At 42.4% G+C, this 16,802-nt stretch overlaps 1 protein-coding gene across 3 annotated transcripts in view; it reads right to left on the bottom strand.

The window, feature by feature from the left end:
- Window positions 1-14,477: 14,477 nt before the first annotated feature.
- The window catches only part of LOC117777648 (E3 ubiquitin-protein ligase Midline-1-like), a 57,099-nt gene continuing 54,774 nt past the window's right edge, over window positions 14,478-16,802 (bottom strand). For all 3 annotated transcript variants that reach the window (XM_034612469.1, XM_034612459.1, XM_034612478.1), the window contains exon 10: window positions 14,478-16,723. In XM_034612469.1, coding sequence (XP_034468360.1) covers window positions 16,375-16,723 — 349 coding nt within the window. In that variant the 3' untranslated portion in view covers window positions 14,478-16,374. The remainder of the gene's footprint in view (window positions 16,724-16,802) is intronic.

The raw sequence follows: 16,802 nt of genomic DNA on the forward strand, positions 1-16,802 counted from the left end.
GTAGGTGTGTGTGAGATGCGCTGCGAACCGCCAAAAAGCTAGTGGCTGTAGATTTTACATGCTGGTGTTGAGTGGCTTCTGGTCTTCCTGGCATCTCTGTTTACTTCAGAACAATGGCGAGGGTTTACTAAGTCGATCGTGTTGGAGCTGATAGATGTTGAAGAGTGATTACTTTTTTCATAAAGAACTGCACCGAAGAAAAGAAAGACGTCATCCGTGTTCGTTCCTTCAACTCAATTCAAAAATGGTGGCAAGTCTGCCCGGAGATGCATCAACCTCGTAAGATTTTTGGAGAGGTGCATGTCAGGGGAGGCGTAGGGTACACGTCTATGTTTAGGATATGGTGTAGCTTCGATACAGAAGCATGAATTGGGCTTAAAAGGATAAGGACTATGGATAATGGATGGATGCCACCTGTGAAAATGAAGAGAATCTAGTAACAGACACTTGAAAGTAGCTCAAGTGGCTCAACTTGTTCGTGTAAGAACTTAAATGCTGGCACACATAATTAGAATATTAATATGATTTGCATTTATTTAGATGTGTCCCAAATGTTTGTGAGTGCAGATTTGTCTCGACAACTTATGCATGAAACTCTCGCGTTCCCACTCGGTGTTCAGAATCTACGAGCACACAGAGGAGCACCAGCAATAGATTTCCATTCATTACTGGAATAGTAACGGCTACAACCTTCATGTATCTCATACCTGTTAGCGCACCAGTTAGTTAAATACTGTACAGTTGTGTAAATATAAGACAGTACAGGAAGATACAACCCGTCATTAATCCACCCACACACATACACACACGCACACACAGATCCAGTGTCGTTACAGTGCTCAACAAATCTAACCACAGTAATTGAAATCATTATATTCTGGTGGCCCTGACAGGGGTTTTGATGGAGCTCCAGCAGAATAGCTGGCTAATGGCTTCCACATAGATTTGATCATTAGAGAGAATGAACGCTGGCTTTCAGAGGACGTCGGTGATTATCCACCTGCTCCATTTTGAGCCGAGGAGAAATTGGACGTCCAATTTGAATCTGCATGGCTTGTGTTCGTTTTAAGGTCCGCGGTGGCATCAAAGGGTGTGGAGTGGTGCTTGTTCCCCAGTGATGAGACACAAGAATCATTTTACTACACACAAAGTGTAACTATGGCAGCTGATGAGCAATTTTTACAAACACAGGTTTTTCAATACGGCACCTATCTTTGGCATCAAATCATTTGCAATTTAAAATTTATATTGGTTTGATATAATGCTGCCCCCATATGAAATGATATTCATGCAGTTCAATCTTTGTGATTGTACAACGGAAAAAAAGCCTTGAAATAACGTCTTACAATTTTATAGGCTTAAAATTGTACTTCTTTTTTGTCCTTCTGTACAATGAGTATTGGGGCCATATTGGGGAAAAAACAACTCGGAGATTTTGAAAATAAAGTTGTAAAACTTTCAAGAATAAAGTAATTATATTACAACAATAAATTCGTAATTCAGTGACAAAAATATGTGTTATTTTGAGAACAAGAAAAAAACGTGTAAGAAATAAGCAGCAACTAATTGTGGATCCAAAATCTGAATCGTGTCTTAAAATTATGACTTTATTCTAGTTTTATTATGACTTTCTTTTAAAAATCTCAAATTTTCCCCCTTTTTTCCTCCCGGATGCTCCATCGTACCTCAGGGGGTACATTTTTTTTTCCAGTTTTTCAAGTCAAGTTTTAAAGGGTAAAAAAAGCAAATATATCAGCGGAGATATAGAAAGCAGGGTAAGTGATCTACCCCAGTATGGAGTGAATTCCAAAACTTAAGTTCTAAGGCTTCCAAACTCAGCAGTGTGTGTTTTGAGAGAAACCGAGAGCAGAGGCTAGCTGCCTCTCATCAAAGCCACTGAAGCAAGAGGGGAGTTAGTGAATAAACCCAAATGTAGGCCATGGTGTAGGCATGAAAGCTGCTCTTTTTATTTCTCTTGATTTGTCATATTCTCTGCTTATGAGTGTTCAGCAGGTCAAACACTCTGGAAGGTTTCACCAGCCGTGAGGTATCCACGAGTGGCTGAAATCCCTCTGTCTTTTTGGCACTGCAGAGTGGAACACACCGGCTCTGCCTCTCCATCCACCGGGCTGATTGGAGTCGAGGAGCTGATTCCCCCCCTGTTTCACTCTCAGCCTGACGAGTTCTCAGAGCTCTTTGAAGTGTCTCACCCAGAGCTCCAGCAATCTGCAGGAGACAGATCTCCATACATGCTGACAGAGCAGGAGACGGGGCACACGTTTGGCACGCGCACACACATTCACATGCAGGCCGGGCACTCGTGCAAACACGTCTCGCCCCGCTCGTCTGTATGAACTTTACACTTCCTTTAACCTATATCCTGCATAAACATATTTACTCCGCAGAGGAGGTTATGTTTTCGACCGCGTCCTTCCGTTTGTGGTTTGGTTGTTTGTCAGCAGGATTACGCAAAAACTACCAAACAGATTTCAACAAAAGTTGGTGGGAGGAATCGGGCATATGGGCTAAAAAAGAACCCATTCAATATTAGATTTTGATTTCCCAGGGAATAATTCATGCATCTTGATAATTAAATACTGCATATTTTAGAGGACTTATATGTGTGTGTGTGTGTGTGTGTGTGCAATTTGGAGCAGATCCAGATGTAAATTTGGATGTAGTGGATTTAAATGTGGTTCCGTTGGGTTGTAGGATTTATTTCAGCCGCTGTACGGTAACCAATAGATGTAGAAACCTGAGATCATGTGGATTCAGTGGAGAATGAACAGTTTATGTGTCTTCAACAGTTTTAGAATCCAACATGAGGGATTTGGTGCAGACTTGAAGTGGACTGTTGGGCCTTGGTGGAGGTGTGCACTCTACGGAGGAGCCATTTTAGTCCGAAATGTGGAAGAAAATCATAGTTCATCACGATGATAACCATGAAAACAATTAGATGTCGCAAATTATATTTAACTCATTTAAGAAGCACCTGTGAAATAAACCACCGGCTAATTTTAAAGTAAAGTTCCCAGATTGCCTGGAATTACATCTGTTTGACTACCATGTGCTGCTTCGCTTCAAAATCCACACGGATTCACCGACTTGACTTTCACTTCCAGTCTGTCCCGCTGCAATTTAGCCTCCCCCCACCGCCCCCACCCCACCCCCCAGTAATAATATTACCATCATTACACAGATGACTATTCCCTTCACTGCTCAGCCTCAAATGCTCTTAAAATCCCCAAATCTCTACCTTGAAATGCACTTCCACAGCGCTGCGAGCTATACGCCCCGAGCTACAATCCGTCCGGGCAATAATTCCATTGCCATACAGAGCAAGGCATATAAGGGCATCGCTTCTGCTTCAAAACACAATGACTCACCAGACTGAAATGTGCCTTCAGTCGGCATTACTTCCAAAGCGCTCGTCCCGTAGTAGAAATCTCTGAGGCTTGGCAGACGTGCACACTGTACACAGAGGAAACTCTGTCTGAGTTTAGCATTTTAATTTCCTGCAGACAGGTAAAATAGGGAATGAGCTGCAGTTCACATTCAGGGTAGATGGTCATGACCCTGCTAATAGAGGTAGGAGCACTGTGATTCATCCATGGGATCATTTGATGTTGATTGCATGGTAGTTTAGTTCTGTCCACAGGAATTGTTGTTGACAGAGTTGTTTGCAAAACGCAGCTACACCAAATATTTCTTTGAGCCCGAGATCTGAACTGGATCACGAGAAAAATAAACGTGATTACAAACGGCTACCTTTTCTTTACCTTTACACAAACGTAAGGGCTGAGAATCCAATTATTTTTTCAGTTTAAGGCACAAGAAAAGAACATATTTAAGTTTCATAAACACCATCAACTGATACATTGAGAACGGTGCACGTCCATTTAAAGAAATATCTATAAATATTTATATCCATTCATTGCTGTAAAGACCAGCAGGCATTGCAGTAATCGTGGTAAACATCACAGTAAACATGGCAGTAAACATGGTCGTGTTTGAGCATTTATATTATTGCTATTGCATTATAGCAGGGACACTCTTATATCTGTTAACCGTGACTATTTAAAGATGTGTAAGTGTATGTGTAGGAGTTATGTTGTTGAAAGAGCATATTTAAAACCGCTTTCCGTAAGTAGTGGAGATAACATTCAGACACTGTGGGCGTATTGGGCGGCAGTCGTGCCTTAAAGCTGTATGCTTTTTTTAATGCTCATATACGATAAGTGCAACATGTTGCTAAGAAATTGTACAATAAATGCCTGGGTCAAAATTCTGCCGTGTCATGTGCAGTGCAATGATACAGCAAATCTAATAGCGGATGTAAGCGATCGTTTGAACTCACCAATTACCAGAGGATTTCTTATCCTGTTCATCTTGCCACGAGTTCTGCTGAGCTCTTTCACTTCCAAACACGATGTGGACAGATGCAGCCACATATACATGAACACAAACTGTTTAAAGGATGCCCGGGGAGCATTGCTATTCAAGGTGTTGCCAGAATGTTTACGCCCTCCCTCTGGTGGGTAGTTGACCCATAAAATTACTAAACCAAACGGATGTTTGACTCAAGCGACTCCCTGGGGATGGTAATGCTGCGCTGCAGAGAACGCCGTCAGCTTCAAATCAACCTGGAGTAATGGCAGAGCTTTCCTAAGACCAATATTTGCTCTCCCGCCAGCACTCGCCTCGCTCAAACATGTTATAGAGCTGAGATATAGAGGTGTTTTTTTTCAATGTGTGATGATTTGGTTAGAAAGATGGTTGGAAAAGGGATCTGCACGATTACATAAATCCACACCTTAGGCGATGTCTTATGTTGGAGCAAGAAAGGGGGCGGGTGGAGAGAAGCTGTTTCACTTAGGGACAGGGAAATGATCCCAGGCTTCTTGTTTGCATTGTCTCGCGTGGCCATTGTCTGCGAATGTCAGGCAGCAGCTTCCAGCTCTCAGTGCGCTGGAGAGGGTTGAAGCTTAGTACTATGACACACACACACACACGGTGAAACACACACACACACTCTTGGTTTCAGCCCCTCCATGGTGTTCCAGAGGGTAGGAGGGTAGTTTACAGCTTTTCCCCCTAAGCTGCAGTCTGGCAACGGCACATTATAGTGTCTTTATCGCTCTCTGCTGGCAGACCAACTGAACTGCACCCACACCGCTCCACCAACTGACCCATATTGTCCTCTTTTATCTTTGCATACATATTTTTTTTCTTCTCACAACTGACAATCGCTGCTGTTTCCGTGACTTCTTTTTGAACCATGAGTTCAAACACTTGGCTTGGATTCTTAAAAGAGCTGCTCGGTGGCACGGATTAAAAAGTTAATCCTTGGGTCATAGTGTCAACACTCAATGTTGCATAGTCCGAAAACTCAAATTACTTTCCATCACCTGCAACATACGACTCTTGTGTCCTGCTGTGCACTAGAGAAATGATTGATTCTCTTTGGATCAATCAGAGTTCCATAGGTCCCTGGCAAATAAGGTATTTAAAGAATTGATGAGAAATATTGAGGAATAGAGATGTTCATAATTCTAATATTCTCAGGGAAAGACGTTGGCGTAAACGGAAATGCATGTTTGCAATAATTCTCAAAATTCAAAAAAGTTACAAGTTTCACATACAACATAATCAAAGGCCAAACTGCAGCTGCAGCCACAGTGTGATTCTGTGTCGGTAAAAAAATACAAGGAGCACTGACTTCTGAGGCGATCCCTGTCACCCCTCATCTACTGCAGGCCCACCAGGGTTCAGCACATTCTGTGTCTACAGAGGTATGTAATTGAATGTTACCGATGGCTTTCACTGAGCATTGGTTCCTAGCGAGACTAAAACTCTATCCGATACCTAGAATAGCCTGCTCAGGTCGAAAGGCATCCATCAGTATGAAGCCAGAGCGCTGTCCGCTGCGTCCTTATCAGCTTTGATTTCATGGTTTCATCTTTAATAACAGGGTATAACATGTGAGGAGATAATACGTACAGCTTGTATTGGATTTCCTCTTCTGTAGCAACACGAGAGTAGATTTGTTTTCACGTGACTTTGGCTGCAAAACAGGATCAAGAGCACATATGCGAGGCTGACCGATGCTTTGAGTTGTTTTTGAGTGATGCGTCAATTTTGTAATGGTGTTTTACAATAATTTTATATCCCCCATGAAGGTATTTCTGCCCTGGCTTTTATGTGACAAGAATAACATTTGCTGCAGAGCATTTATCACCCTCCATTTGTTACAGTATCCTCCTCCTTTCTCTCTGACTTTTAATGGTTACTAGTGGGCCAGGAAAGCCTTGAATTCCTCTTCAAGGTACATTCGAGTAAATGAGGGGCGGCGTTTAATACAGCCTCACTGAAGAATTACACATTGTCATCCACTCCCCCATCTCACCTTGCAGTTCAGGGACATTTATTTTAAGTCTAGTCAATTATGAGGAAGGTTCTTGAGGACGTATTTCACTATCAAATCAATAAATGTTAGCGAAGAAGGACCTCCACTTTCCACTTTGATACCGAGTTTGAATGTTAATTTTGTCAAGACTGCCAACATGTTGCGTGAATCAGGAGGATGACCTCTACAATATGCATCAAAAAACATCCCAAGGAGCAATTGTTGATCGTGTTAACTGTTTAAAATATAAATTTGCAACATCAAAATTACCAATCACAGTAGCACAATTTTTTTTTCTCATGCTGTTGTGTTTTCTAGGAATTTCGATTTTTATGTTTAAGATGTTTTTTTGTTTGTTTGCTTGTTGTTTGTTTTTGAACATACATGATAGCTGTGAGCCCAGAGAAGGTGCTCGGTCAAAAAGTCCTTGGAGTGATATGCTAATATCCATACCTTGAGTTGCATTTTAATTGAACCTTAATGAGATTGCATCATAAAGAATTAATTGTGCGCCCTTGGCTAAAATTAATGGATTAAAGCAGAAATGGCCTAAAGGGGATAAGTTGCCTAAAGAAAGAGTTTGTCTGTGGTTTTCTGGGACCTTTGACAACAGTTCTGAAATATCACAGGCAACTTTGAAGCTTCCTGCCCAGGTTTTTTGACCCTGAATGATTCAAGGGTCATCCGCCATGATGCATCAGACCTTAAGGGGTTTGGGGTTAAAAACCTACTGCATAATGCAAACTGGTCTGGGCGAGAAAATGGGCGTGTCAGTGGAGAATGTAGTACACAATGCACCTGGATGTCAACACAATCCGCATCAAACTGTAATAAGATTGCAGTGCGTAACTGCGTGTGCGTGTGCCTGTGCCTGTCAGACTACCTTTGGGGTTGCATCACTTTTGATTGTGTCACTCAAAGGAGGTCACTCTCCAGGAAATGAATGTGAGTCTACATCACGTAACCATACGCGACCTGTGACAACCTCCGGGTGTGTGCTTGTGTGTGTCTGTGTGTCTGTGTGTGATGAATAGTCGTGACGTCTTTGGAATTACTTATGTGTGAGTCAGAAAGATGAAAGAGACAACGTATCCCCTTGGATCTGCAAAACAGACACACAAAAGCAGACACACACACACAAACACAAACGGGGATGATTACGAGGACACACACACACACACATCTAGCAAAACAAAATCAAACTCTTGCTCAGACCGGATATGAACATGATTCAAGGAGTCACCTGGGAGTGTCATTTCTAAGTATCTCCAGTGGGACTTGCTTTAGGTAATCCATAAGCAATTATTCTGGGGAGACAACAGACAGGCCTGTCATATCCGCTCTCCTCTGCAAATGCACGCAGGCAAGAACAAACACTGCCATGAGCATGCACAGACACACACTTTTGTAAACGTGCATCTCCCTCTCACCTTTTCTCCCTCCTCCTCTCTCCTTCACACACACACACATCCGAGATTTCCCTCTTCTCACATCATCCTTCTCATCCTCACCTTCTCTCCTTCATGCACACTCGCAGAGGAATTTCATTTCAGTTCCTGCGAGGTCTGTCCACTGGCCGCTTCCATTCCTTCTTCATACACTCAAATGGCAAAATGTCCTCTCTGGCTCAGAGGGGGAGTCTCTAAAGTTATCCTATAATAATGACGTCATCATAAATTCAATGGGAAGCTAACTTGTTGCAACATGGGATATGCAGGATTCAATGTTTTTCAAATGAGCCCTATAGATATCTCACTTAAAAGTTGAATATTCTTTATGTGGTCGAATTTGAACCAAACCTTGACTTCTAGTAGAGACATTCTGCTCATATTCAGGTTCGTCATTTTGATTTGGGTTATTAGTTGATAAGGTTTCCATGCTCTAATGTTCACTTTCCTCACACTGTCCATTGCATCAGCTCCTCTTTTCAGCGTCTGTCTGAAACGCTCCAGCCCCAAGCACCGGCTGCCCTGATTGGCCAGTTGACACACTCCTGTTGAGATTAAACAGTTTGTGTGGTAAATATGAGCCTTCACTATCCCTTTAGCTGGCTTTGTTAGGGGGCATGTCAGAACAGCCACTTGGCGGGCGTTATGCAATTGTATCTTAATCTATTCTTAATGCTAGTTAAGTGTTACTTGAAATATTAATCCTACACCGAGGACCGAACTAAATCTTCTCACGTCTCAGAAATGATGTGACTCCAAATATTTGAAACTCATTTCTTCTTTCTGACAAGTACAAATGTGCAAGAACACAAATCCACACAAGGAAATGCAGCTTTGTTAGTTTTCCCACCTTCCCGGGTCAGAGACCCTCTGTAGTACTTTCCTCACAAAAATGAAAGGCGATGTGTTGCTGATACAATCAACACTACCTTGAATTTAAAAAAACAGAGATGAAACACACCCGAGTCCTTAGACAACCTGAGTTGAATGCCTTCAGATAAAAATGTCAGACCCTTACTTTGGACTTAGTCAAGAGAGAAATGAGCAGAAATGGCTCAAACACCTAGCTAACACCCTGTCCGGGTCTTCTACCCTTTAATTCATACCTTTATCGTTTCTCGTCGCTTGGTTGCTCCTCTCTCTTGTCTCCCTTATATATATTTTTTCCAATTACTTGAGTCCACAAAAGCCCTCGCCCATTTGGAGTGCAATAAATTATCATCTCTTAATTAGGCGGCGAGGCAGTAAAAGCATGTCTGTCCAAGTTTGTTTCAACCTGACTGAAGATTGTATGATTGAGAGGTGCAAACTAATTGGATTCTTGACTGGCTGTCTGGATAAAATTGCTAGACTATCAGGGAGGGATTGAGTGAGTGATTGAGAAGGTGGGAACGAATGCAGTGTGTGAGTGCGTTTTAGGAGGAGAAACCCAGAAAGGACTGCTGAGAGAGATTATCACAAAAGAAAGAAGATGAAGGGACACAGGAAGTAAGAAAGACACAGATTACACATAGAGATTAAATACAGTTAGAGAGACTAAGGTCAGTTGAGTTTACTTGTTTTTTTTAATGATACATTTTGAGGATCAAGGACTGGGAGTTTAACTTTCTACTTTCTTACAAAGGTCCCCCCCCCCCTTTAAAAAAAACCTTTCATTAGCAAAGGGATTGTTCCATCCTGCGGCCTTAATTGGTCCACAGGCCTCGTCTGATCAATAAGTGAAATTGTTCATCACAAAGGCCTTTGGTGCCTTGTCTGAATGCAAGGCTGGAGCATACTTTATAAGTCTCTGATTAAGATCAAATGCAACAAAGAAGAAATAAGGCGCTCAAATATCAAAAAGAGTCGAAATAGGTTTTGGCAAGCAGGGGTACGTCTGAGCTTTATTCCAGAGGTAGCAAGAGGTAAATGGAGTCCAGATAAGGCTGACTCATTAACGGCCATAGATCAGTCTGCACTCCTTTCAGGGGATGGTGCACTTGGGAATGAGACTCAAGCTGTAGTGAGTGGGGAGTAAGCCACAGAGTTGGTACTGTAGCTACTAAGTCATTAGTCTCATGCTTGAAAGGGAAAGAGGAATCTGTTGTCCGAGTTGCGTTAATTGGTAACAAGGCCTAGTGGTGCTGAAAGCCAGGATGAACAGGCAGCACTGGAATACCTGCTACCTCCAAATCCCCAAGCCGCTGGCCTGCAATTAGCACGGACTGTAAAAAGGCTGATTGCAGGCTAAAGAAGTGGGCTATCCTCTTTAGCTGTTTAAAATCTAGAGCATGAAGCCAGGCAACACGCTCTGGGCCTTCTTGGAGGATTTTCCAGAGGTCTTCAGTAGGTATGCTCAGCTCAGTCGGCTTTGGGGCCCCTGAGGTTCTCAACCTGCTCGCAGGTTAGTCCTAGCTACCCTTGCACTCTCCTCCCAGACAAATTTGAACCAATCGAAGAAGGCCATACTAAACCCCGAGCAGCCAGGACTAGTGCCAACAGCGAAGCCTTCGCGGACATCGGCCAGGTTCTTGCTGGCAGCAAACTCCGCCATCGTGGTGGTTGTCAAGAAGCTTGAGCGGTTGGAACTGTTTGGCCACAGCGTATCAAGGGGGATGGTTGACTGTCTTCAGTGGCAGGGATGCTGTCAGGCAGTCAGAGATGGGGTTGCATAAAATCACATGTATACAGGCCACATCTGGAGTTTTGTTTGGATCCGCCCCATATTACACACATTCAAATAGTTTATCAGTCCTGTAAATTTGTGAATGGGAATCCATTGATTAGGTTTCACGTAATCCGGCTGACAAACAAATAAACTAACATAAAATGGAAAAAAACTCCTTGATGAAGAGAAGTGCTTTGCCAACAGGGGGTGCTGCAGCCCATTTAGCACGCCTACTTCCAGCGTCCTTTCTCAGAACACATCATCTTTCATTCACTGTTCTAGAAACAATTGAAGCCCCATGGAGAGGTCTGTTCTGTAGCTACCTGTCCCTCTGCTGCGAATGAGCGACCTGAAACCTGTTACTCAGAATAGCTAATAATAATAATGTTAATTTCGCAATCACTGTGCAATTAATTTGTTGGTTATGAGTTTTCCCAAATAGTGGCTATTTAATATGTAATGATTAATGGTAATTAAAGGGTCCCCCTAGGATTAATGGCACAAACCACAGAGCAGCATCTCCGCAGGTGGTCTGAATTCTGTAGAGCAGTACCTGTATTGCGTGAGTCACATTATTTTGCCTTTCTTACTGTCTGTTTTGTGTTTTTTTAGTTTCTGAAGGACAGTCCTCATGTTGCTGGTAAAATATAACACAATAAGGGAGAGAGACCTTGTTAGACCTGAGTGTGATGAAGTTCTCCACTTTTCAGAGACAGTTATGATGATAGCGATGACTCAGCCACATACTTGCTATTTGCACTGGACACATTTTCTGTGTTCTGAGAATATCACAAAGAAAAAGGAAGAGAGTTAAGGATGAGACCTGAAAACATATTTGCAAATGGTGACATTTGTCAAAAAGAAAAGGAAAGAAAAAGCACTTCATGACTTTGTACAGATGTGCTTTGTTGACATCCACCTGGCTCTTTCTATGGGAGCTGTCATATTTGCTTTATTCTCCAGGTATGAGGCAGGCATTTTGTTTACAGCCTCCTTGTGTCCTTGACCTGTTCCAGCAACAACAACAAAAAGCACTGACCCCAAAGACATGCTGCTCTGTTTTTGTATCCCTGAGAGTTTTTGACTCTTTCACAATAAGATTCATCTTCTGATAAGACCTTATTCCTGCCGACCCAATGTTGAGGTAAACACCCACGCCTGAAATTCAGTCTGGTAGCTGATCCCCCTTCAGGAATACACAAAATGATCAACATACCCCTGATTACATATCGATCTGATCTCTGCAAAACACATGGAATATCATGACTCCAGTTGAGCCTCATGACTTTTTCTAGCCATTTTCTCACAACTATGGATTCTAATAGTGTAATGATTGTGAATGACAGAGGATTTAACAGATAATGGAAGCACTCAGGGGAGCTTTGCAGAGATACATGAGTTACTGACACCACTGTACACAAACTACCTACATTGCATTCATGTAGTTTTGCTTGGAAATAAATAAAGTCATGTGAGACGATGAGATCTGACATGTGATAAATGGACTAAGCTGGACATGAGACATGGGGCTTGCATGTTGATTTTCTTGAATCTTAACAGTGACATCTCCTGGACATTTGCAGGACTGAATTCCCCCCTGCATGGGCAGCACAGAGAAAAAAGCTTGTGCATAGCCAATCACAAATATGCAGTATGAAAATCAACAGCTAAAATGTAATGTATTCGCCTAAATACATTTTGTGCAAATAAGAAATCTGATCTTGCTCTACATCCTTATGCTTCCCATTTGTTTCTTACGACACAGAGGAGGAGTGGGTGTTCTACATGTACAAAGCTTATTTAGATCCAGTAACACAACGGCTCAGCTTTACAGTTTCATCTCTGCTGTTACTCTGCTTCTGTACCAGATTCTGTCCTATTTTTCCAGATCTCACTCCTGGGGGAGTTGCTATTGTTGCTTCTCTGCTCATGCCCGAGCGCTGCCATTGTCTGTTTGCTTGAAATGTCAAATTTCCACCAGCAAGTAGATACATGCGGTTGCTGACCACACACACACACACACACACACACACACACACACACACACACACACACATCATACAGGAGGATGCTCTGAGCCTATAGTGTAAATGCACAGTTCCCTCAGGAGAGCTCAGTCTCTCTCTCTCTCTCTCTCTCTCTCTCTCTCTCTCTCTCTCTCTCTCTCTCGCTCTCTGTGCTGTGCCTCGGCTGTAAACATCCTCTTGGGACTGCAGAGCCTCAAGTCTGCCCGTGCAGATGCAGTGGCTGGAGCAAAAACAGCAACACACTGACACCAACTCTGGCCTGATGATCTGCACAAAAGTGGGACAGTGTTCGCCTAAAGCAGAGTGAAGTGGTCGTGTGAAGGGAGGTCAGTGGTACAAATCCCAAAGGGGGAAAAGCTGAATGGCTAACAGTTTTTGACTCTTAATATATTCGAGGTGCCCTTGAGGCGAAAAAGGCCTGAGCTGTTTAATTTGCCCGACTTTTTCACACCACTTCTCGAGTGTGAATGGGGCTTTACGTCACCGCATGTGCAGAAAAACAACACACGAGCTCAGCAAATCCTTCATTTGATAAAGGTTAATAAAATAGTTTGCTCCTCAACCTCTGTGCCACATTTCAGCTGCAGCCAAACCCCAAGACACATAAAAGTTACTGTATTGATTGTTTGAAATGCCACACAAAGTCTTGTATGAGAACACAAGAGGGTCAGTAAGCACATTTATCTGCTGAACTTGGCTCAAATTGCATTAAGTCGGAGGAGAAAGGTCAGAATTTCTGGCCAACTAGATTTGATTTCTTAAAAAATCGAACGCAGTAGCTTCAGAATTGGTTTCTGAAAAAAATCTCACGGCAAAATACGAACAAGGAATGAATCATTTCAGGGTCTGGTAAAAACAATGATATGCAGAATAGTCTCAGAGGCAGGTTTTAATAAGATAATCACTCGCTATGGACACCCACATATCAATGAATGACACAATGTATGCACAGAGTCAGATTTCAAGCTTTGTGACAGTTTGCTTGAGAGCAGGTGGTGAGGAGAAATATCTACCTCTGCAAGGGAAGTTATATTTCAGCATCTCTATGTTTGCTTATTGGTTGGTTGGTTGCAGGATTACGGAAAAACTTCTGAAAGGATTTGTACGCAACTTTGCAGAGGGATGGGACATGGGCTGAGGAAGAGCCCATTCAAGTTTTGGGCCGATCCATGAATTTTAGTTTGACTTCATTAACGTTGCAACATTTTGACATTTCACCGATTATCCAGAGAATAATTTCATGGACCCTGGTGAAAAAATCTGGCATATTGAAGGGCCTGATATCTATGTGTTTGCAGTTTTGTAGTTCACTTACTTTAGGTGAAAGTTGAGTGAAAGTAGCACTTGACCACAACAGAGAGGAGTCGAGCCAATCTTCAACACTTCCTCTGTATTACTGGACAAACGAGCATATCGCCGTTATTTGCAGACGACGACCTGTAAATTGTCTTTGTGCCCTTTTTATTGTTTGGTCACTGGAGCGCTGGGTAAACTCATTTTTGTCGGCTCACAACAGCGAAGCGTGTGAACGACACACACACAAAGCTCCGGCTGATGCTACAGTCAGCCGCTCACCCCCGCTGAAACCTGGCGTCACAGAACAATTGCTCCTGGAATAACCAGGAAGAGCCCCTGATGTCTGCAGGAAGTCCACATGATAAACTCAAGACTTGTGCTCTACTTGCTAATATTGAAATGTTTGCTATGACAGGGGCTGACCTGACTTTGGCTTTTATAACTGTGAGTGCATGAGAAGAAGAACATACACGACCCATACCTACTATTTGTAAGACTACCCTAAAGGGCAGCAGTGAATTCACGCAGATCGAAATGCCATAGTCTAAACTTTCCTAAAACATGGCACTTCACTGCATCCTACTGTATGAAAACAGCTCTTGACAGTGTCACATCACCACATTACTTCACTGGGAGAAAATAAAGACAGACTGTGAAAAGGAACGTTTATTTTTGACCTTCTCAGACTTACAGTATGTCAGACGACAGTGATGCAAGCACTTATATCCTGTTTTCCACAGAGATGTCCACAGAGACGGAACATATAACACCATGGTCATAATGGAAACATTAAATTAAGCACTATATATGCATACCAGATACAAGGAAACGTACAGTTGAATTTATTGCCAAGGAAACACAGAATTAAAGAATGAGATTTGTCCTCCATATTATTACTCATCACTCAGCAACATTGGGAAATACAACCAAATAATTGTATTTACACTGAGGAGCTTCATTTCTCTATAATCAAACATTTTAATATATAGAACAAAACATAGTTATATTATTTAAAATAGACAATATCCCTTTGGGGGTTTTGTTGTAAGGATCTTGGTCGAAAGATCATCAGTGGCTGAATCTGATGTCGTCCATTTTTGAATGGCAGGGAATTCAGGACAGTACAAGAAAGATTCAGCCAATGATTCAAAATAAAGAGTGAGTGCATCTTCCTCCTATTACCATTCTGCATAACGTCAAAGGAGAGCTCCAAGTGTTGTTTTGATAAAGTGAACAAGTTGTGTTTTATAGAGTATCTGAACTTTTAATACCTTTAAACAATGTGCTGCATGTGGATTTGATGATGTAAGACCTCAGTGTGACAATGACACGTAAGATGTATTATTTAAAATGAAATGGGAAGACACTCTTTATTAAAAGCAAAGTCCTGGTTCTGGAGTGTTGGCAAAAGTGAAATTGTACATTTTACCCCTTATCTCCAGCAATAACCTGGGACTTTACAACTGTAAACTCACATACTATGCATCACATAAAACCATGATGCCTGAAAACAAAATAGACATTTACACAATAAATCAAACAGAACACAACATTTTCCCAATATGAACGCATGTAAATTGCACCCAATTTGAATGAAGCCATGAATAAAGTATGAACAATGTGCAAAAACAAGGTCTACATTTAAAGGAATCATCTGTTTCAATATTAGCATAATACTATTTCCTCTCTGTAACATTTCTAAAAATAATTCAGCATTTATTAAGAGTAGAATTCTCTGTAAAGACACCTGCACAGACAGCAACGGCTGCTTTGGTTCTTTTTTTTGAATGGGAAGGGGGAGATAAGGGGGGAAGTCTATGCGTTTTACAAAATATACACTATTCTGCTCTTTTTAGCAACCATGATGGAATAAAGAAGGAATGTGATTGCATTAATCTGTGCATGTTTCTAGTGTGAATACTTTAAGGGATTTTCAAAGTGCTATATCTGATAAAAGGGTGTAAAACAACAAAAAAGCAAAATTAGAAATTGATTTGTGGCTTTTTTTCCCTCGTTGCCATGGTACAAATACGCCCATCGCAGCCCAAAAGTGCCATAGAGTACTATCAAGGTCCATTTGTCCTGTTTCCTGTGGACTGACTCCAGCTTATTGCCATCAAGTCTTTTTGAGTCAATACAACATGAACCAGCATCTTATTCTGTTAGAAATCATAGTAAACAATTGAAAACCACTTTTGAGGGGGTTAGGTGAAATAACGCCTCGAGAGTTTCGTCTTCTTCTTCTTGTCTTTGCACTGTAAAGCTGCACTAGTTAACTTTACACCAACAGTAGCAAGTGTTGGGATTATTTCTTATTGAGACTGTCGTCATTATCTGACTCATGTACTTTTGTCACCGCCTCCGGGTGCCAAACCGCACACGAGTGGGATTTAATTTGCTCAAATGCAGCAGATCCTAGTGAATTGAAGCGGAATGGACACTTCTGTTCTCAATGGGAGCACGAGTAATTCTACAAATCTTGCCCAGTGCAGCTTTAGGATAATGAGGCCAGTTTATGCTGATTTATTTCCATCTGTCCATCTAAAGCCTTCAGTTGTTGGGATCCACTCCCTCCAGGTGGTCGGGGATGGGTAGACCGGTGAGAATGGTCAGACACTTATTCCACACGTTGAACACGGGACACACGGGCTGGACGAAGGTGACGTGAAACGTGTGCAGGTGCTGGGAGCCCACGGCATCGTAGAAGGTGACGTATCCGGCGTCGTAGTCCAGCAGGACGCCGACGCGTCGCAGGTGGGGCGAGGGCTCGATGGCCAGCTCCTTGCTGTTGTGGCGCACCACCCAGGAGTTGTTGCAGCGGCAGAGCACCCAGGAGGAGGAGTTTTTGCCGATCCACTCGTGCTTGGGGGCGGATTTGTAGGCTATGCCCACCGCGTACCTGAGGAGGAGTGGGAGATACCGTTATCCGTCGAGATGCTGCAACGAACACCATTTTTAAACCTTTAATTAGACACTAG

The sequence above is a fragment of the Hippoglossus hippoglossus genome, chromosome 2, assembly GCF_009819705.1.
Source record: "Hippoglossus hippoglossus isolate fHipHip1 chromosome 2, fHipHip1.pri, whole genome shotgun sequence".
Taxonomy (NCBI): domain Eukaryota; kingdom Metazoa; phylum Chordata; class Actinopteri; order Pleuronectiformes; family Pleuronectidae; genus Hippoglossus; species Hippoglossus hippoglossus.